We start from the raw sequence: 22,936 nt of genomic DNA on the forward strand, positions 1-22,936 counted from the left end.
TTTTTGTTTTCGTGCAGACTTTTATATTTGGATATCTAAAGCCTGTTTCTGAAAAAGGCATGTGTGAATATCTGTATTTTTGTACATACATATATACATATAGATGTGTACCTATCTGACTTGTACAAGCTTGGATACCAGTTTCAAGGAATCTGCTCTGCACGTAACCCAGAAGTAATGGAGTTCTTTCTGGAGTGCCTCTCTGTTTCTTAAATAGTTGTTAATTTTCTGGAAAATTTGGGGATTTGCACATTCTCTTACAGACTTCCCCTGCAATGTTTAAAAGAGCTTCTTTGATGTATTTGACCTTTAGCCTTTGCTTTTAATATTTCATCTTCCTTGCTTTGTTTTATTGTCCTCTATTGTTTGTAATTGAGATTCCATTTTGAATTTGTGAAGAGTATTCTTTGAGGTCTTTTTGGAAATCATTTAGCATTTTTTTTTGTGTTCTTGACATGTTTTTTTTCCAATTGTATTGAATTCACTTACATTTTGGTGGCTTTTGTGAAGTGTTCCAAGTACAGTATGGCTTCTGTTCTTCAGACTGTTTCCAATTCGACAGAAATTCTCAAGTACAAGAACTCTTTCTGAAATGCTGGCCGTGTCTTTTATTTTTATTTTCCATTTTGGTGACTGCTTAACTTCTGTTCTTTTGAGGGCAGAATACCCCCAAACATCCTGGTAGTTTCCTGTGGTCTTCCAGCTCTTTCAAGTTGTAGAAGTTTGTGGCAAAGTCACAGGATGATGTCAGATGCTTTCATTCCAGCATTAACTATTTTTTGTTATGGTTCTTGCTGGATGAAATTATTTCTATAAATAGATGCTGTGGCCACATTGCTACTGTAACATAATTTAAATGTGGTGAACAGACTCAGAGTAGTAATTTCTTAATAATGCCTGTGATCAGTGGTGGCTGCAGTAGCTGTCTGCTCTGAAGCTGGGTCGTGGTGTTGCTTGCAGCTGCTACATTAAGTTACAGACAGATGAAGTATGTATTCATCCTTCTGGTGCTGGGAAAAGCTACCTGGGGTTCATTGGGAAAAGGATGTTTTTCATTCAGCAACAGGAGGGAAGGTGGTCTCTGGATTTAGGAATGGCAGAGAACTGGGGTAATAATACTTGGGTTGAATCCACCAAGTTTCCTCCTTTAAAACCAGGTAAAGAGGTTTTTTTTTAGAGGTCTCATGTTTTCATATTAGCAGGAGCACAGTGAGGTAATTTTCTTCTATCACTTCTATTTAAAGACCATTACACGTTCATGTGTGTATGTAGAGCAATTCTCCCTTGCCCCCTCTGAAAATAGGTGTGTTTTATGTACTTCCAGGATGTTGTACCTGGGAGTTTGGGTTTGGTGAGCTCTTGTGGGAAGGGTTGTAAAGGTAAAGTTTGTAAAACACTTCAAGAATCCCTGTGCAGAGACAAAGTTGTGCTGGAAATTCACCATGCTGAAGTTGGTACTGCCTGTGTTCAGCCCAGGAAATGAATTCTCTGTGACAAAGGCAGGGTTTAAATAAGTGCAAAATTTATAATTGAGTTACTGTAAAAGCGATGAAATTCAAAGCAGATTTCATTGCAGTGACGTAAAATAAAAAATAAATCCATGCAATATTTGTAGTGAATATTGAAAATGTCTGTAGCAATGAGTTTTGTGTGGGTAAGTTAAACTAGTACAGCTGTCATCTGTCTCCTGTCAGTCTACAGAAAGAAAATTTGCATCAAGACAAAAGATAGTGTAGGAGGTGCTGGGGGTTTGCTTGGCCTATTTTGTCATTTATTCCAGACGCTGAAGTTGCTGTCCCAGACAAATTACTTTTCCTGTTCCGGTTCTTTAATATCTTAGGAATAATTAAAAAAAAAAATCCAGGAAAAGGAAAATTAAATTGATTTTTACAGTATGGTAAAGTGTCTGCTTCTGTGCACAGAAATTTGTTTTCCATACTTCAAGTAATGTCCGTTATCAGTAACTTGTACAACTTCAGAACATCTATTCAGATCAGTCTGTTTATACTAAGCATGAATATGGTCCAGGTGTTGAACCAAGGGAATCTGCTATTTCTGATATCAGAGGAAAGATTCTCTTTTGATTTACAGAGATGAGAGCTTTTTGTATAACTTGGGATTGGAAAAAGCGCTATGTTTTGTAGTCAAATATTGTATAAATAAGCTTTGAAGGGATCAATTTTGAGGAAAGCTCGGCAATTTCTGCTTCAAGATATAATGGATATATTCTTTGCAAAGAAATCATGTCTGTTGTGAAATGACTTATCAAAATATTAAGTTCTTAGAGTACCAGCCTGGCATTAAAATTTTTCAGATGATGATGACATTGTTCTGAGAGAATTCCAGACTTTCTAAAAAATGCTTCAAGCTTTATAACATCATAGTTTACTTTCCCTGTTAAATTAGGTCAGAAAACTGACCTTTTTTTGTCAAGCAGGTAACCATTTCATTATTAAAAACTAGAATTAATCAAACAGAAGGATAATAACGTTTTTGAACGTTACTAGAGGGCCATCTATGCCTTTAAAAAAAAAACAGATTTTTTTTCACTTGTAATGAAATAAATTACAGAAATTGAAAAACTAGTATTCTTGAAATTATGAAATAGTCTAGTAGAGGATATTAGTAATATTTATTAAGCTCTTTTGTACATGTTTGAATCCAAGACATTAAGGCTACTTAAAGTTTCCATGTTGTTAGAGTTTGAAGAAATCAGCAGGAGTAGCAGCTTTTGTGTTGGGGTCTGTGGGCTGTACAGAGGGTGGTTATCTCTGCATGACCTGCTCAGTGTCAGAACAACATCCCTCCCATCCTTGCCATCATCTCTGTATAACTCATAGTCTCCTTTCTTTGCCACTTTCCAGAGAAGTCTCTGGGCTTCCCTAGCGTGTGCCAGTTGTAGGGCAATAATTTATGGAGGAGTAGGAGTCCTGGGGCTTGATCAAGTACCCTCTGAGGGACAGGGTAAGACTTTCCACCTGCCTTTGGTAGCAGCTGACTGAGCAGCCCTTTGTGAGTAGTGTAGCTCCAGTCCTTTGTGAATAGTTTAGTTCCAGAACAACCAGAATTCACTGATAATCCCAATGTCAGCATAAACTCTTTAAAACCGGTTGCAGTATCTTCAGCTGTGACTTCCTACTGCAAGTAGTGGCTTGATGTATTGGGTTGCAGTTTGTAGATGATACCAGATGCTTGATTTTGTGTCATGGTGGTAATTAAGTAGTTTCTATGTACCTCTTCATTATATGATTTTGCAGATTACAGCTCTGCAGACATTGATGCAACGTTGGGAACAGGCCAACACACACATTAGCTCCAAAGAGCAATGTGCAATCGTTATTCAATTAATATTTGATCTTTCAAATAAAATATTAAGGGTTGAGGGATTCAAACTGCTGCCTAGTACTTCTAGCCTTAAAAATGTGTTTTCATTTTCATCTTAAAACCAATACTAAGTATTGCTCATCTAACTGAAAAACATTTGTTTACCATTTTATTAAAAGAAGTAAAAATCTGTAGCTAATGTAACTCTTAATGTGCTAAGTGTATGTCTGTGTCGGTATATTAATACCAAATGTTGCTAGTGTTATTTACTTAAATGCTTGTGGAAGAAGACATAACATTCCTTTTCCTTTGGACTTGCTCTTCCTAGGGAATACAGTTTCTGATAGAAAATGACCTCCTGCACAACACTGCAGAAGACATTGCACAGTTCCTTTATAAAGGAGAAGGATTAAATAAAACGGTAATTGGAGATTACCTCGGTGAAAGGTAAAGTAAAAATATTGGAACTCTGCTCTTGAGCTTACAAAGCCCTTTCACAGGTTTTGGGTAGTTCCCCTTTAGAGGCTGCAGGAGAGAGCTGCTCAAGTACTCCGAGATCCATAAAAGCTACAGTGGGGATGTAAAACTGCTACAGTATTGTGACAGGTTTTCTTCCTGTTAGGTTGTTATTTTTAAATGGGTACATTATGGAATGGCATTTAATTAACTATAATTTAGTATTTTGAGTAAGCCAAAACTTTTGTCTTTAGTGCAGAATTCAATACCAGGAGCTTTTGGAATGTCTGAGAGTTGTGTTACAACACTACTGGTAACTCTTAGTAATGTATCCAGAGGAGGAATGATTTGCAGTCAGTAATAATTGGACGGTAAAGAAATTACTTATTAAAACAGGTATTTCCTGGGACAGTGGTTCCAAGCAGGTTTTGGTGTTGCCACTTCCCTGCACACACACGTCCCATTGCTAAGCAGGTGTCTCCAAGGGCAGCTGCACCCTGTCCTTATCAGTCTTGGTACAATAAACATGCAGTGTGCATATTTATGCACACTGTTGCAAAACACAGTCAGAATGCAAATGACTTCCATTGCTGTGTAAGCCAGGAATTGATTTTAAAAAGGCAGCTGAGAGAGGCAGCAGTGCAGTGGGTTGGAGTGTGTGTATGTATGTGCTGGCACATGTTCCAGTGCCACCTAGGGAGCTCTCAAAGGTGACTCATTCAGGATGTGCCCCTATGGTGATGGGTTGTGGCAGCTCCCTTTTGAGACACTCTTCAGTCTGGTTCCAGCAGCAGCAGCATGGTTTGTGCTCAGCAGTTTCCTCTTGGCTTTCATAGGTTCACTCAAAGTTTTTACTGTAATATGAGCATTTTGAAAATAGATCTTTGTTATGAAGTCTCTATGCAGAATATGTAGACACATCAACAGTTTTTATACAACAGAATTATGTCTGAGGACATTCTCTCCTGCTTTGCCATCCCCTCTTGGGGCCCATCATAAATTACTTCTGTATTCTAGCTAAATATAGCTGAAGACAAGACCAGGTCAGTCAGCAGACTGAAATATTTATATAACATTCTGCCATAAAGAGATAGAATCTATATTACTGACTTTTATAGTCTAACAGCACTCAACAAGCTGAAAGAAGAATGGTGAAACAGAATAAGGTAACACTTACAAATATAGTAAAAATTATAATAAATAAGGGATGAATTACATCCTAAAAAAAAGACTTATGATTTCTTTCTATGTGGGTAAATCTTCACCTCTTTTTTTTTAAGTGGCTTCCTGGAGCATTTTATTATTTGTCTTATGTCTTTGGAGGCGTACCCAGCACAAGTACTGCATGCCTATAAACAAAATAATTTGCTTAAAGTAAAAACATACCCCTCTGGAGTGCTCTCTTTTATTACACTCTCATGCCACTTCATTGAAAAGCAGTTGCCCAGTTGAATTGTGCATTGTTAAATTTTATGAGAATTGATTGGATTTGCTGACAGAAGTGATGTGTTTTTCTGTTAACAATGTAGGAACATTCTAATGAAGGAACAGTTGGTTTTAAGGTATTTACACCTGAGTGTTGCAGGTTAGTCTGACCATGCAGTTAGTCAGCAAAGCAACAGATAATTCCTGGTGGGTGCACACCTTTCTGTTTTTGGGCGGAGGCTGATACACAACATTTTGTCTTGGTGAGGTATTTAAAGCACACCCTGAGGATTATAAACCTTTATTCTTCTGGCACAGGAACTTGGTGATGGTGTGGGCCAAGTTCTGTCCATCCACATAGTTTTGTGCTCATTAATGTTTAAGTGTTAGTTTTGAATTTAAACACCCTTGTATCAAACAAAGCATAATTTGGCTCATGATTTGCATACCAGTATAGGAGATGGGTGAGAGGAAGCCTATTCAAAACCTCTTCTGATTTTAGTTAACTTTGTTGTGCCAGTTCTTGGAATGGAGTAAGACTACAGTACATGCTAAGCAGCTCTTTTCAGAAGCTGTTCTTTTTCTTGGATACAATCAATAGAAGCATTTTTATGTCTTATCTTTGTATGTAAATTAAGATACTGCTTTAATATTTTCTGTTCTTAGAGTGGAAAAATATATTTTGTTAATCATATGTTGTATGGCTAAAGAAATTAGTCTTACATTAACCATTGTTTTAAGAATTCATGACAATTTCTGCAAAAGGCTTTTTACTGATTAAATTTCTCAGGTATCCTCCTATGTCAAGGCAGGTACAGTAATAACAAATGTGAAGCAAAGAAGGCAAGGCTATTTTTAGGTCATTTAAATAAGCAGTTCTAAAATGTAATGTCCTGGCTTTTGCTAACCTACCAGCAAAAATGGGCAAAGTACTAGTGTTAAAGAGGAAAATACCTTTCAAATAAATGTGTAGGTTATTTCTGATGGCTTTATTTGATCAGTATGAGTGTTTATTTCATTATTTATTTTCAGAAGCCAATTGAGATAACTAACAAGTCTTTAAAGGTCAGAATTGTAATTGTCTATTTCCATTTTGTCTTTCATAGAGATGAATTTAATATTAAAGTTCTTCAGGCTTTTGTTGAACTCCATGAGTTCGCTGATCTCAATCTTGTACAAGCCTTAAGGTGAGTAAATTCTTTCTGTTTTTTGACCTGAGCTTCCTTTATCAAATTGCATGTTTATATGAGTCACTGTGTTGATTTATTTGTCAGAAAGCTGCTCTACAGCTCAGCACAACCTCTACAAATTACTGTGCAAGTGGGCAGAGACATCTCTGTTTAACCCTTCTGACAGCTTGTGTGTGTGCTGCCCTCCAGGGTGAAAACTCCTGGTCATTTCAGGCAAATACAAACAACTAAAACAGCTGTTAATCCTCGGTGTGCCTGCCATATGTGGACTTTGGAAGACCTATTTCATATCTTAGCACAGAGATAGGTTAAAAAAGAAATAAGCTCTTTACTTAAATAAGTAATTTTCTTCCTCCTTTTATTCCACCTCAACTTGTCTTTCTGGGCAGGGATGGGGAGAAATCCACTGCCCATGCTCACTGATTATGTTCAGTCACAGAGAGGTAAACTTTGAAACAAGGGATTTCCTTCTGCTTGCCTCAGTTTCCCACTTGTCATGTGAAAGAAAGTGTGATATCTTAGTTTATTTTCTTCCCTTGCTACATGAACAGTTTCCTTGATTTATCTGGGATGCCTGCATACAGTGACCTTGTGAGATCCCTTCTCATCTTGGTGAAAATCCGTCACAGATTGATCAAATTAGGTTGACTTGGACAGTTCTGCCTGGTTTTTTTGCCGCAAGTGACTCCCTCCTGACACCAGATAAATGGAAATGTCCGTGTGATCTTTGTTTCTGGTGCAGTGCCTTGTGATGTGGAGTCAGAACAGCTTTGCTATGGTTGAGTGATGTGGTGATGATAACTTGAGCTGCCTGAGGCTTGGGCCAAAGAAGCCTTTTCTGTGGCTGCTGAAGCTTGTCTGGGAAGCTTCGTATTCCTGTCTCTTTTACCCAGTTTGATGTTAGGTTTGACTTTATTCTTCCTTAGCAGCTGCTACTATTAAATGTTTGTATTTTGGTAGCTTACAAAATTCGTGATCTGGGTTGGAACCTTGCACGAGGTGAGTAAAAGACAGTACATAGAGCTGACAAGCTAGAGATGGCCTGTGACACTTGAATATCATGTCCTAAAATGAAAACCAATGAAGACAGGAATAAATGGTTGTTATACTGGCATCCAGTGTACAGGGAATAGTGAGAACTTGTTTTGCATGGCAGAGCATGTAACTTTCCTGGTTTAATTCAGATAATTCTTTTGCTAAGAGATAAAAGAATAAATGGCGAAATTCATTGGAACGTTTTAGTGCCACAGTGTGTGCCAAAATAAGTTTGTGAAGACTTCTGTCCTGTATGCATTCCAGTGTACCTCTATGTGGAACTAATAAGTTACAAAAATAAATTCTGTATTTCAGTTTATGCTGCTAAGCAGCAGCAAATTCTGCTACATATATTACAAAATTACTGAAATGATTACATAAGTTGTTCTTTTTAAGGCCTAGGTCTGATTCTTATAGGGTGAGCTTACAGTAGACAGGCAGCACCTCTCTAAGCAGTGGGGTTTTCTTGTTGTTGTTACCATTTTTAGAAGGTTTTGTATGAATTTAAGTAAATATGTTAAGTCTTTCTGTATTCCTTGTTTCTCTCTCCTTACACCAGAAATATTTTGTATAATGTGTCTTTTTACATTGTGAATAAAGTCTAACTGACTGTTCATTGCTTTTTGTAGCCAGGAAACCCAGGGAGGATTGAACTCATTTTTCCCCCCATAGCATTCTCATGGCAAAAATGGGATGCATACAGAAAATTGTTTACTAGTCTGGAAAAAAGAGAGAATCTCAGAATATGAACTGCCATATTATCTTGCCTGATAGCATGCAGTGTTGCTGGCTGAGTTACTGGGCTAGCCATCTGTGCATGTTGCTTTATAATAGCTCCTGACTTGTGTGTTGAGAGATTGAGAACATATTTCTAGGATATTCTATATAGACAATGCTGGTTTTTTTTTTTTTTTTTCTTTTTCCATTTGTTTTGGATTATTTCTAATAAATACTTAATATATAAATACTGGAATGAGCCTAACAACTATTCTTCCCTTTTGTAGGCAGTTTCTGTGGAGCTTCAGACTCCCAGGAGAGGCTCAAAAAATTGACCGTATGATGGAAGCTTTTGCTTCACGCTATTGCCTTTGTAACCCAGGAGTCTTCCAGTCTACAGGTCAGTCACAGGAAACCACAGGAGTTCTTAACTATTTATATGATCCAAATATAATTTTTATTTATATGTATGTGTGTATATGTTCTACATCTGATGCAAGGAGATAATGGCCAGTTGGAAGTTAGGGATAAAATAATGTGTGAAATGAGAAATACCTGAGAAATGAGAAAATGTGACTGACTAATCCAGGAGGTGCAAGCTTATGGTCAGAGTGCATGTTCATTTATAAAAGATCACAGAACTGCACAGAATGCCCTGGCATTGCTGTTCTGTTTGGCTATATACACAAATAGATTGCTCTTGATCACTTAATTTAAGGAACAGATAGGATGGGAAAAGGTTGGCAGAAAGCAGGTCTGTAACAGCTAGAGAGGAAAACAGCTACTGATAAACTGCTGAAGATGTAGGCACACTTTCCCTCTCTGTAGCAGGTTTTCATGCTGCTTTTTCTTACACAGAATCTTGTACTTGAATTCTGGGAGAATTTACTATAATCATAACCATGTCAAGAGGCATGACAAGATTTCTTTTGTCAACTTCTGATAATATCCAGTAGTGCTAGCTACCTCCTGTATGCCAAGGAATTGAGGCAGTGTCATTTTCAGTCTTTTTAAATACAGTCAGAATATTATTTTGAAGAAATCATTCTTTCTTTTGGGAGAGAGCTTTGGAAGTACTTTGAGTAGGAGGAGGCTGATGGACCAGGTTTATTATAGCATCCACCACTATGATTTAGGCAAAATCTGTGCAGAGAACATTTTGCCCAACACTTAAAGCGTTTCAAGTGAAATGTTAATTTAGGGTGATAGCAATGATTTCATAAGAGTTTAATTTTTTTTGGGTTCTCATACAGTTTTTCTTATACTTGTCTTTTATTTTAATTGTAATATTTTTGTCTTCTTGGGCTTACTTCAGCAGCTTAAGAATTTTATACTTTTATGTACAGTGTTCAGGATTTTTGACTGTTTATTTTTCTTAATCAGTCAAGATGAGCTCTGTACTAATTTTACAGGTTTGTACACACAACACATGGGAAGATAAACCATTTTTCAAATCTGATTTCAGATACATGTTACGTGCTTTCATTTGCCATCATTATGTTGAATACCAGCCTGCACAACCACAACGTGCGAGATAAACCCACAGTGGAGAGGTTTATCTCCATGAATCGTGGAATTAATGAAGGTGGAGACCTTCCAGAGGAATTGCTAAGGGTAAGTTGGGCTGGGCAGGACAAAGCCTGGCTTTGTGTTTTTAATAGCAGACTTAAAAGTATGTACAACAGTTCTCAGGCAAATTCGTCAAGGGAAGGCAAAAGAACATTTTCTAGCATGTGTAACCATTTGAGTAGCTGAAAGAAGCTATTTTTCTAATTCACAGCTACTTTGAGCTAGTTCTGCCTATATCCAACCTTTTGTTAAGAACAGCCTGTTTCAGAGAAAAAGCTGTTTATCTCTCAGTAGTTTGCTTATGGCAAAATACTTATGGAATTGGCTGCTTATGAAAAAAGTAGCATTTCTATCAGAAAAAAATAATAAAAATTATTTTTTTCTTTATTGCCTCTAGCATTTCCCATGTCTTGTGGAGCTCCCTCCTTGAGAAATCAGTAAAAATAACTGCTCTATGGCAGTGTTATGGGCTACACCATTTTCTGAAAACTCAGATTTATTTGGCAAAACTTGTACTAAATGAAACTGATCTTGAAGCCTTCAAAGTACTGAATGCTGAAGCTAAAATAAAAATGTTGTTGCTAGGAGTGCTTAAGAAATTTGTGCTGAAGAGAGGCTTGCTTATAGATGAAGTAGTTTAAAATCAAACTTGATCAGAGTAGTAAACTTAAGATAGATGGGGGTAGTCCAGAATTTTATGGACAATATTTCCTGTGCTTTTTATACTAATAGTCTGAGAAAGCAGTAAGATATCCTGGTTGCATTTTCTGTTAAGACTTTTATTAATGAGGTCTTTTTCCTCTTTTATTTTTCTAGAATTTATATGAAAGTATTAAGAATGAGCCATTTAAAATTCCAGAGGATGATGGAAATGATCTAACGCATACATTTTTTAATCCAGATAGAGAAGGTTGGCTGCTGAAATTAGGTTAGTCACAAGGGCAGTTCTGCTGCTGTATGTTTGTTCATTGTTAGCATGTCTGCTGCTCCGTGTCTTCCTGCTTTCTTGTGAAGGTAACAGGTTTAACTTTGTATTTAAAAATGTATGAACCAAAATAAGTAGCTCCTTTATGTCTGAAGGCTGTTGCTTCTTATTTTGCATACCCAAATTAGCAATCTCGTTTCAAACTTCGGAGTTTTATTTCTGAGATCTGAGAAATAAAAACTCGTCGACAAAAAGGAAACACCACATGGTATTTACCACATGCTGTGACTGATAAATAACAACTGAGTCTCCATAAGGTCATTTCAGAAAACTGTGTGTGATGTTTCAACACAGTTTTCTGTGTACCAAAAAAGGATTTCTCTTCAAATAGTTATTTTTGTATGTCTTTATTTTTCCATATTATTTGTGAGTTTCTCTTGGTTTGGTTTTGGCTATGATTTTTTAATGAGTGGTTTAAATGTGCCTTCTTGTTTTCCTTATGGCCTATGACCTATCACCTTTCTGTTCTGTGACTGGCTGTCTCTGCTTATTCTGCATTAGGAGGTACGTATCTGATTGCTTTCCAGTCCCCTCTTCTTCAGTTGCTCATTCTTTTATTTTCTTCCTCCTTACTCCTCTTTTTTTTTTTCTTTTTTTTTTTTTTAATCAGATTCGTTGTAGCATTTTGCTTTTTCACTCAGTGTCACTAACAGTGTCATCAGTGGTGCTCTGAGGGACTGGCATGTCAGTGTCTAACTCACATGCAGGTGTGTTCTGCAAAAGAAGAAAGCATTTACATGCAAAGCAGAAAAATAAGGATGACTTCACACTTTTCTCATTCATAGAAGAACATAACAAGGAAAGAATAATCTCTGCTGAGAGTAAACAACATGTCTTACTCTGTCATGAAGTTTGAGTGTTTTTGTAACTTGTTAATCAATGATAATAGATTATTGAAAGACTGATAACATTTGAACTACGTATTTGTAAAAGCTGTTCTTTTTCCTGCTTGTTTTCCTTTCTAATACATTTAGCTTATTTAACAGAGTCTTAAATGAGCTTCAAGTTCAGGGTTGCAGAAACCTCAGGTAGTTCAGTCTCCTGGCACTGTAAGATGCCTTTGTTTTTACAGACTTGTAAAGTTGATGGGATTCACTTTTCCACTTGGCCTTAGGGATGTTTTTTCCTATATAAAGGAGATTGACATTTTGTTTTAAGAGTTGTTTTCAAGACAATAATTTTTTAAAATTTAAACACCAGCACACACTTCGCTAGAGACAGTTGTTGGCCACTTTAATGTGTTGAAGTGGAAGAAACTTTGCACTTGGAGAATGGTGACTAAAGTTTGGAAAGGGATGTGTGCAGGGGTGCACATGGGGAAGATGGTGAAAGTAGAGCCTGGATAGAGCCGTGGGCCCTCTCTGCTGATTGCACCTGGAACTTGGTGGTCATGCTTGTGCTGGAAGGAAATGGTTGTGAAAAGGAAGCATTTGGAATTCATTCACATGCTCCGCAGTGTTGAATTCTGACCTCTGTGCTACAGATGCTGTGGAGCTCCTTTTCTAATTACAAAGAAGCAAAGCTCTTGCTTTTTGACCTGTATTGGCTCAGCTGGCACAATTTCAAACATGACTTTGCAGCTTTTCTCCATTTGGTAGCATGGGATGATGGTTAACAGAAGAGCCTTTCAAGCTGGTGTAGGTGGAATGTGCTTCTTGGAGAAGAGGTTGAGTTTAAGGCCATGCTGTTGTCAGTGTTCTCTCAAGGACTTACACATGATGGGAGTGCGGGCAAGTGTGAGTGTGTGTAGAGGAGTGACAACATCCTCTGTGGAAGAAACTGCTCATAAAAGAGCTCTAATAAAAAAATTGAGGAACAGAGAAATTGAGGAAGCGATGACTGAAAGTAAGTGAGAGCTGCCAGGAACTTCTGCACAGTCTGTCCCTGGTGCAAAGTCAATAAACCACAGGTCAGGACTGCAAACTCTGCCTGAGTCTTCAGTGTGTAGGATGCAGATGAGGCACAGTGCACAGAAAACCCAGTAGTAAAAGGGTGTGTGAAGCAGAAGGGTGTTACACGTAACACTCCCACGGTATGAGGGTTATTTGAATAAAGAAATGAAACGTGTCCAGAAGCCTCTGGTGAATCAGCCTGGGAATGCCTGGAGCTGTGCTTCTGTGGAAGACTGCATTTTTTCCACAGACACAGACTGGTACAGACTAATACACTGCTAGTTTAGATGCAATGACCAGAAATAAACCTGACAGTTTGTTTTTTTTTTCCCTTTAGTTTTTTCCCTTTTATTTCTTTCCTCTCCTTCAAGTTTCCTATCTGCTAGGAGTCTTAAACTGTATATTCAGAGTGCTGTCTCAATCCACATAGTTTGCATTTTTACAGTCCATTTTTTGGGAAGCACTTCTTGTGAAATGGTTGGGGTTTCCTTTAGTTCTAGAAGCTTCTGATTCTAAAAACTTGTGTATTGTTGAAATGCCAAGGAAACAAACTCCTGTATGAATGTTTAAGTGCTCCATTGTGATAAAACATAGAAGTTGAAATAGAAAGTTTTTATATGAAACTATAAACATGACTAAGACTACTTGCAGACTCTTGAGTATATCAAGACAGTATTTTGTATCTGGTGTTTCTCATAGTCAGCTCTTCCCATTTATGTAGTCGTGCCCCTTTTTTAGTATTCCATCCCTTACTGTATTGATTTTTCTCTGGGCAGAAGAGAGATATGAAAGTTTAATATATTGTAGAATTAATCTGTCCAAGAGACGTGTGTGGGTTTTAGAAGGCTGGGAGAGTGCAGAAGGCTTTTGGAGAGTTTGCTGCTCTGAATTGTTCAGAGGTGACTGCGTTAAGTCCGGGTGCCAAACCTGGCAGCCAGACAGCAGTTCTGGTTTTATCTATCTAGACTTAGCCAGTGCCTTTAAATAGACATCTTTATCTTGGTATGCCTCAATTATCATTCAGTTCTGCATCGTTTGAAGCATGGTGTAATGAAAATGAATGCAGCAAGTTAAAAACTGAAAGCTGCTGAGTGCTAGTGAGTCCTCCTTGGAGCAGCTTGATACACTGTGAGCCTTCAGATTTTTCTGCATAATGAGTGGTGTTGATACCATGAAATTTTATGCCATCCACTCTAAGGTATTTTGAAATTGTTGCCTGTGCTCTCTGCTAATGCCCATGTTAGAACTGTTTTGCCAGGAAGGTGTTTCCTTGTCTTAAACAGCTTCTCTTGGCCAATTGCTTGGTTTGTGTAATATTTTCTTCTAGTTAGAGGGAAACTTTGACATTATTCCCCCAAACTGGAGAGGAAATTATTTCAGCCAGACACATGAGCGTGTTAATTTTTTCTGCCAGTCAGGCGGTTACGGAGTGCTTGGAGATGGTCCAAAAGCTTCACATCCGGCCTGTCCCGCCAGCGGTGCTTGTTCCAGCACATCTGTCCTTGGGAGGATGTTGTTTCTCTTCCCTAATCTGGGGTGAGAGAACAGGGCTGGTTGATCAGGAAACTGGTGCCTTCCGCTACCTGCTTGGCCCTTGTGGGGACTGAGGCTCTTCCAGGTTGAGGCAGTGTTGTGGTCAAGGGACCGTGATTCTTGAAAGAAAGCCAGACTTTGATCCAACCAGCTGTGTAGTTGCTGAGTCTGTTCTGTCTGGTGCTATCTAAATGAAATCAAGAGGGAAAAAAAAAATTTTCATGTGTGCATCTCTCTCCTTCAACTCTAAAACTTTTATATAAATGAGCTGAAGATTTGAGTGGAACTTTTTAACTTTAGGTACTTTGCTGTCTTTAGCCTTAAGGCTTTTTTTACTTTGGAGATTAATGTTTCCTAAGTAATTTCCAGTTGTTTTTCCCTTTATTATAGATGGTTTCTTTTACTTTGTTGCCTAGTTTGTACTTTGCCCAGAGTTAAAAAAAAAAAAAAAATCCTATGTTGAGTTACAAAGGTGAAGAGGGTTTCTGTTCCTGTTTCTGTACGTTTTGCCTTGTAGCCTTTTATTGTAGTTTACTTACATTTCCACCTACAGTGGAAGATACTGTGCTTCTACATTTCATTATTTGAGATGTCTGTGCATTTTTGTAATCAGCATGATCTTTCAGAAGTATGTCACTTATCTCTCCATTTCTGTAAATGTTTATGGATTCATACTCTGGTTTTCTTGATCCTCTTCTGCTAACTTAATTCCTTCCAGTCTTAATCTTTAAAGGGCTGGGAGCTGGAATAAGAGATGAAGTATGGTACTAAACCCTCTGTTGTTGCTTTGTGAGCCTACAGCAATCTCAGCCAAGGACAAGAATGTTTTGTTATCACGTGTTTTTGCCTATTAATCTCATGTGCAGTTTACAGGCCACAGTGCTTTATCAGCCACCTGCTTGAGCTGCAGCCCATTGTAAAGGCATATTAAACACGTGTGATGTGGTGACCCCTGCAAATTTGATTAGTACAGATTAGATTTTGAGCTTTATATTAGAGTTTCTGTGCTGTTGACAGCTGAAACTCAGTAATGGGATGGGGAGACGGTGACTTATATGTGAATAGTTCCTTATCCTGCCAAAAGATCCTGCCTAACTGCTTTCTTTTTTTTTTTTTTCTTTTTCACTTTCATTTTTTTTCTTTGGAAGACTAACTCATAGCTTGGTAGAGCAGGGACTTCAGGTCTACTTCTATGGCTCCCATGAGTGCTGTAACCCAGTGAGCTTACTGGCTGTTTTAGGGAGAAGGGAGCAGTAAGAGGGATGTTGATGGAAATACTTAATCATCTTTGTGGCTTCCCTGGAACTGGGAGATGTTTCATGACAAAAGCTTCCTCAAAACTGCAGCGTGATTACAAAAGGTTTCAGGTTTGAGAAATCTGGCTTTTCCAGAGAGAGTGGATGTTGTCAAGAAAACATTCAGCAAACTCAACTGCTGTTTACTGCTTGGCGTTTCATACTGTTCTGGGAGTGTGTGTTTTAGGTCTGTTGTTTCTTTGTTAAATTATAAACAGGTCTTCTTTTAAATATATGGTTATTACTGATTTTTTAATTGTGTTTTGACATGATATCACAGTTAATGAGAAATGCCTTCGTTCACTTCAATCTGCTCTGTGATAGTAACCTCTTTCCTGTTGGATTCATTCTCCTCCTGAATTATTTTCCTCCTAGAAACTGTGCAAGCCATGACCTCTGATAGCCTGTTACCTGTTAGCCTGAAAAATGAAGTGATGTTTTATGGTCATAAAAATGTTTAGTGATGTTAATGTGCTAACCTTGGAGAGCAGAACGTGACTTAAAGCCATGGCAGTTGGTGCTGGGTTATGTGAACACAAGTCACGTTGTGGTGACGGCAGGGAGTGCCTGGCAGTCTCCGTGACTTGGCGGCTGCTTTTCCATTGGGCTGGCAGTGAGTCAAGCTTGAATTCATCATTCCAAGCCCAAACACTTCCTGATACTTGAGCCAGCTCTCGGTCAAGGTGACGGGGAATTTTTCTAGTGACTTACGTGCCAGTTTGAACATCTCTGCAATGTTTATTTAAGGATCTGTCACAGTGGTTGTACTAAAATGCCACCAGTTCTTCCCTCACTGTCTCCAGTTCACTCAACCATTCATTTTGTCACGGCTTCTGCATCTTGCACTTTTTTGCCTTCACTTATTTCACCACACCTGCTTGCAGATTAAATTTTTCTTAAGATATGAGTGCATCTGGTGGAAACAAAGTTTGTTGAGTACATTGAATGTTGCGGTGTGTTAGCACTGGGTTATTGTGGAGGTTGTGAAACCCAGCCAAAGCAAGGTACAACATGCAACATACTTGGTCTACAATGAAAATATGCAGTAGATTGGTATCAAGAAATGTCATGATATCCCTAGAATTGTTCTTTAATTTGAGTTGGATTTCTGTATTAAAGAAAACTCAGCTATCTTAAGCAGAACAAAAAAATTATGCTTATATCTTAAATTTGATTATATGACTTGGATTAAACTGGGTATCTTGTGTGTATTAATGGTGCTCTTCTATGCACAGTTGTTCAATAGCAAGATCAACTCTTTGAAATGTTGGCTTAATGAAATTAAATCACTGCTGAATGGATGATGCACAGGTGGTGACATAATCCTGAAGTCAGATAACTATGGTGGACCTTTAGTAACATATGCATGCTCTATCTACAATTGTCTTTCTTGGAAATGAATTTTAAAATAATGTAATTTGGGAAGCCAAGTGTGTTCTGAAGCAGCCATTGGCAGAAAAACAACTGAGAGGGCCAAAACAATACTGCTGTTTCTAAAAGGGAACTGTGCCCTACAGGGTGACATTAGCAGGTGTAAGGAAGAGGAACTCTGGTTGCTGTTGTCTAAATTGTTAATGAAGGAAAAATTGGCATTTTTTGGAGCAGTAGCAATTTCTTCTGTCAGGTGTACTCAATGATATACTAACCCATGAAGAGAAGATGTTTTTAAAATACTGAAAGATGACAAATTAGTAAATATGGTATATTTTGGCACAGGATTTGCTCCTCGTTGATGACACATCATATTTGTTCCGTTAATGTTTATGAGCATCTAACGCACTTGATGTTAAATCCGAAAGTAAAGACAGTTTTTTAATCACATCTTTGCTCGTGAGTGGAGTGACAGGAAGGTGATAAAAGGCCCTTAATTTTGGGACTCTTTCCTTGCCCAGGGCAAGCTGTTGAGGGGGTTGCTTCTGTTGCAGGGACGCAGTTGCTGGTTCTGCAGCCAGTGCAGGTGTGAGCGGATGCGGGTGTCAGCCCAGCCCAGGGCTGGCCTCATCACACCCTGGCAGCAAGGGCTGTGTCCAGCATTGTGCAGAGCTGTATTTTTGGTGCAATGAACACATGTAAGGGCCTGGACAGAGGGAGCAGGTCTGGCCACTCACCGTTGCCCATGGCTCTCGTGGCTGATGGCAGCTCCATAGTTGATGCTGCCTCAGGACAAGTTGCAGTAACTGTTCTTTAACCTCACTCATCTGTGCCTGATCCATTTACCATTAAGCAATTAAACCATACTTTGAAAAATAAGCAAAACTTAATTATTTCCTTGCCCATTGTTGATGCCCTGACAGCAGCAGCACATGTTTAATTCTGGAATACCTTTTGTTTGTAGGGGGAAGAGTAAAAACATGGAAACGGAGATGGTTTATTCTGACTGATAATTGCCTGTATTACTTTGAATACACAACAGTGAGTATATATCATGGTGAATTTTCTTTGTAATCAAGACTTATAAGTAGCTAATAATGTGATATTTTTCTAATTTTTTAGGACAAAGAACCTAGAGGAATTATTCCATTAGAAAATCTTAGCATAAGAGAAGTCGAAGACCCTAGGAAACCAGTAAGACAGTTTGATATTTATTTTTTAAATAAAGATGAGTAAACCATATGGAACTTAATTGTACTGTTAAATGAATGTATTTGTCAGTTTTGTTTTGTTCTTTTAAATTTATTACTTCATTTCTACCCTCCAGAACTGCTTTGAGCTCTACAACCCCAGTCATAAAGGTCAAGTAATCAAAGCGTGTAAAACTGAAGCTGACGGTAGAGTGGTGGAAGGCAACCATGTAGTGTATAGAATATCTGCTCCCACTCCAGAAGAAAAGGAAGAGTGGATTAAATCTATCAAGTGAGTTTAAAGTCTTAAATGTCTTTCAGAAGTGAAGTGTAAGCTCTTTACAGAGTACGATACAAAGAGAATTTGTTGTAACTTGTTGGGAGAACTCTGATGTGGCAATGTCCTCGAGGACTAACAGTGAGCTTTGTGGGTTTGATGGCTCAAGATAGAAATCTGTTACTGTGTGGTCCTAAGGAAATACTGCTGCTAACTCAAATGAGGAGAATATGGACTTACTGTTCTATGCAAATGTAAAATCTTGATTGAATTGTCTTTAAACCTAATTCTATTGGTTTCTTATTTCATCCAGTAATTAACTTGAGTGACAAGTATCTTTAGCATGTTCACATGCAGCTTTAAACTTCCACAGCTTGACTTTATGTTGGAAGGTTTCTAAGCAGACCCACACTTAAATAAATAATAGCCAAGATGTGAAGGTGTGAGCTCTGAAGGAATCACAGTGGAATAGAACCTTGTGTTAAAGAAATAGTTGTGGTGCTTAGAAGTCAGCCATCCATCTTAAGAGTGTGAAGTCGTCCACAAGGAAGCAAGAACAAAAGTTTTAGTTTTCAAAACTATTGAAATAGTTAATGGGTATTTGTTAACCAAACTGATGATTCCTTTTTTCTCTTCCAGAGCAAGTATCAGCAGGGATCCCTTTTATGATATGCTGGCAACAAGGAAAAGAAGAATTGCAAATAAGAAATAGAACGTGAACAGCAGCTTGTAGACCTGCATCAACCTATAACTGAGCATACTGTGGAGCGATAGAAGAAATTGGACAAACTAAATGAAGACAACTGTAAATTTTTTATACATATATACATATATATATATATACACATTTTACTATGGCATAAAAACTTGGCAGAACTTTTCAGGGTAAATAGTTATTGGTATATAATTTGAAGTAAGCTTCAAATCCCAGAGAATTATGATATTGGAACTTAATTCAACTGAACACATGGAAGCCTTGTTTTCACTTACATTAGTGACAACTCCAGTTTACTTGGGTTGGGAAGGAAGGAGTTCAGGGCTAACACTAAAATGTCCTCTACCTGTTACCTGAGCACATTTCCCATACAAGAAGGAGTTATTATAAGACTTTGAGTTCTCACTTAAGTGCAGCACCAACAGTGCAGCACAGCATGATCTGGCACTGCATTTTCCTGTGAGCAGAAACCTCACAATCCCAATGGCAGTTTTCAGTCCTGTGTGTTTCACAGTAACAGCCGAGTGCAGCTTTCATTCAGGATTCCTCTCCTACCTTTATGGAAATAGCTTTCCTTCAGAAACACAGTGACTGGCAGCTCAGCAGGTACCTCGTGGTGCCAGAGGGTTTGTCAGTGTGCACTGAAATACAGGCAGGGCCCAGCAGCAGAGGTTTGAGACTGTGGCCATGACATGAAGTACCAGATGTGGTCTGTTGTTTGCCAGTTGACTAAAGCTCGTTCCTGTCTGCTCATACACTCAAAACAAACACTAAGGTTTAATGACTGCTTTAATCTGCTTTTTATATAGTAATGTCTTTCTTATGTTGGAGATGCTGTAGTTTGATTAACACTAAGCTACTACTAAAGGAGAGAGATGACAGGGCTTGTGTGATTTCAGGCCTTGCATGTGAAAACACCCACAAATAATTTCACATGCATTCAATGTTTTTAAAGGGAAAAGCCAGGAAGGTGAACTGTCCCTGTAAGATGCAGCTCTAGAGAGTTAAGCAAGCAGGATTTATTCCTTTGCTTGATAACAAACTTTGGACATACAGAGTTTGTGCAAGTTCATACAAGTTCAGTATTTTTATTGCGTTCTTAAAGGCAATTTTCAGATTTGTGCTACAGCAGTTGAAATTGAAAAAATAGACATTTTTACTGAAAAATAAAGTATTGATTACATGATGCAGCTAGGCTTCCCCACAGGCATGTGTCTCTTTTTGAAACCTGTGAAAATCTTTCTGTGGTCCTACTGCTGGGTCTTTCAGGAACACATCAACTGCTGCAGCAGATTTTACTCCAGTGCTTTTCTGTTGATAGCACACATACTGTTCTTAACATAAAGCCCCTAATTCCACAATGGGGGAAAAAGTGGGAGGTTTTGACTCTACTGCTTCTGTTGCTACTCAGTTTTTCCCAAACTTGTTGAACCTGAGCTGTGCCTACTGTGCCAGTGAATGTGTTGGAGACCCAAAATGTTCAAGCAGCTTTGCTTGTTGGTTACAGGAGCACCTTTGTGTCTGTTGTAGGGAGATGTGCTGCACTGGCAAACCCACAGACTTACCAAGTTGATCTGTTTGAAATCTCCTTTGAACTGTAAGGGAGAGTCTGTTTCACTGTTCTGTCTTACTGATTTGCCTTGTTTTGCATGGAGTGTTGGCCTTGTGAGTGTTTTGCTTTATTGCATGTTTGCAAAAGAGGCTGCGAGGAAAAGAACAAAGAAAACTTTCCTATGTTTTAGATTTTCCCCAGGGTGTGTGGAATTGCTTGGGTGAATGTTTAAATCTTAGTGCTTCCAAAGGAGTAAAATTCAGCCAGAGGAGGTAGAATCCTTGAGTAAGTGTCAGTGTGGGGATATCTTTTATTAATGGAACACATTTAAACTCTTTATAGAAATTAATTAAGCTGCGTGTCATGTGTTTGCAAAGCAGCACAATGATGGAGCTGCTGCCAGCACTTGTTTTGAGTCTTCTGTTCTGCAGTGACATTTTGTTTTTAAGCACTGCCTACATCAAGTCTTAGCTTTGGACAAGTAGATTTGTAATGCAAATAGTGACAAGCCAAATCAGTGGTACTAGTGAGCATAAAGGTGAAAGGCAGCAAATACAGTATTTCTGGAGAAATGTGAGATTACAAAAGCATTAATAAGCCATGAAGCACTTTTGTATCAATTTTTATTATCTAAAATACCACCTTTGAGGAAATCTATTTATTTAACCAGGTGAGGATGTCTGCCTATAAGCATGAAGGAAGGGCCTTGACAGTTCATTTGCTGTATTTAGTTTGAAGTTTTTATATCCGGCAGAAATAATTATTTAGAGCAACATGTAACTGAGGATATTATAGCAGGAAATATATTATTTCTTAACATTGAAATGCAACATCTTAAACAGCTACTTGTGGTGCTCAATGTATCTATTTAATTTACCAAAGCGAATGGAATAGCATTTTTGTCTGTGTTAATATTTGATTTCAAATGTTCTTTGTAACAGTATTAACAGGGAGTGAAACTGGCCCAAAATTTCCACTGGCCACGAGGCCAGTAAAACAAAGTGGCTTGTGAGAATTTTGGCCATATCAGGTACTATCCACGAGAGTGAAGAAAAATCTCTCAACCTTTCCCTTTTCTATTGGGCTTCAAGTCCAGGGGTGGCTACTGAAAGTGGCTGCTTGGTGGCCTAAAGCAGGATCTGTTACAGTTTGGCCATGCTGAGGAAAAGTCCTCTGGAGACAACAGATTCTCCCTTCCTGTGGCACTGAAACTTGAGGAATTCTTGAGCTCTTTGCTTTTGACTCTGCCCTCTGCAACTGCAGGGCAGTGAGAGCCATGGTGCCAGTGCAGCTGGGAGGGAACTGTACACAAAACTTAAGCTCAGCTGGACTGACTTAAATTTTTCAATATTCTGACAAAATAAGCTCTGCATCACTTAGCATTTTGAACCATTTTAAACTGGTACAAAACTGAACCTTTATAAAGTGAGCAGCATTTATAATGCTTCATATATAAAAAAAACCTGCATATTTTTAAGATTTATTACATATCTATGTAGATATGCTTGCTGGAAAAGCTAGGTCTGTTGTAGACCAGATACTACAAATTAAGACTTGTGGCTTACCAGTTTCATTTCTATATTTTCTTGGAAAATGTTTCTAGCTAGAGTTTAAATATAAAATGTAAATACTGTACAGGTATGTATTGATATGAGTATTACTTCATGTATACAAGTGATTTGCATGACAAATATTCTGTATCAATCATTGTTATAACGGTGATGTTCTTATGTAAAGGCACTGCAATATTAATGTTTTCATTTATCATTAAGACCTGTTGCTTAAATCTGTCAATTTTCTCAAAAATAAAGTGTGAAACTGTACTGTCTCCTCATTTACCAGGAATACATGGGAGGCAACTGCTGACTAGTAAGAGGTTAAGGTTTAATTTTACAACTGCTTGTGTAAGTAAAAGGCCTCTTTCCCCTATCCTTAGGCACAGGAATTTAAAATTATCAGGTTTAATTTTTTCAGAGAAAAAACCTTCAACTACAAAGTGTTTCAGTAAAGTGTATTACCACATGAGTGTGACTCCAGTAAAAGCTGGTTTCCCTTGAGAGCCACCCTAAATTGAGGAATTTATTTTGTCAGTTCCCTGCCAGGAGTTTGTCAGATGTGAGAGGACGGAAGCGGATCTCTGCTCCTGGAGTAGATTAATTAGTTTCCTCAATTAGCAATTAGAAACAGGTGCTGCTGCTCCACAGCTCTGGGGCAGTGTCACCGAGTGCCCTCCCTGCTCCAGAGCCACGTGGGGCAGCTGTTGCCTGTGGGGCTCTGAAGGGAGGCACAGCAGCAACACAAACTCCTTTTAGACAGTTGTGCTGGAGTTACTCATCAGACAAAGGACAAGACACCAAATCTTGGAGCCAGAGAACAAAGGAGGAAAAAAAAGCCAGATACAGGACAGGAA

The 22,936-nt window shown here is 38.3% G+C and overlaps 1 protein-coding gene across 4 annotated transcripts in view; it reads left to right on the forward strand.

The window, feature by feature from the left end:
- The window catches only part of CYTH3 (cytohesin 3), a 48,818-nt gene extending 26,469 nt beyond the window's left edge, over positions 1 to 22,349 (forward strand). For all 4 annotated transcript variants that reach the window (XM_053958105.1, XM_053958107.1, XM_053958103.1 and 1 more), the window contains 9 exons: positions 3,653 to 3,771; positions 6,312 to 6,392; positions 8,435 to 8,547; positions 9,613 to 9,761; positions 10,533 to 10,644; positions 17,757 to 17,833; positions 17,915 to 17,986; positions 18,120 to 18,274; positions 18,899 to 22,349. In XM_053958105.1, coding sequence (XP_053814080.1) covers positions 3,653 to 3,771; positions 6,312 to 6,392; positions 8,435 to 8,547; positions 9,613 to 9,761; positions 10,533 to 10,644; positions 17,757 to 17,833; positions 17,915 to 17,986; positions 18,120 to 18,274; positions 18,899 to 18,971 — 951 coding nt within the window. In that variant the 3' untranslated portion in view covers positions 18,972 to 22,349. The remainder of the gene's footprint in view (positions 1 to 3,652; positions 3,772 to 6,311; positions 6,393 to 8,434; positions 8,548 to 9,612; positions 9,762 to 10,532; positions 10,645 to 17,756; positions 17,834 to 17,914; positions 17,987 to 18,119; positions 18,275 to 18,898) is intronic.
- Positions 22,350 to 22,936: the final 587 nt, after the last annotated feature.

This window comes from Vidua chalybeata, chromosome 16 (assembly GCF_026979565.1).
Source record: "Vidua chalybeata isolate OUT-0048 chromosome 16, bVidCha1 merged haplotype, whole genome shotgun sequence".
NCBI lineage: Eukaryota > Metazoa > Chordata > Aves > Passeriformes > Viduidae > Vidua > Vidua chalybeata.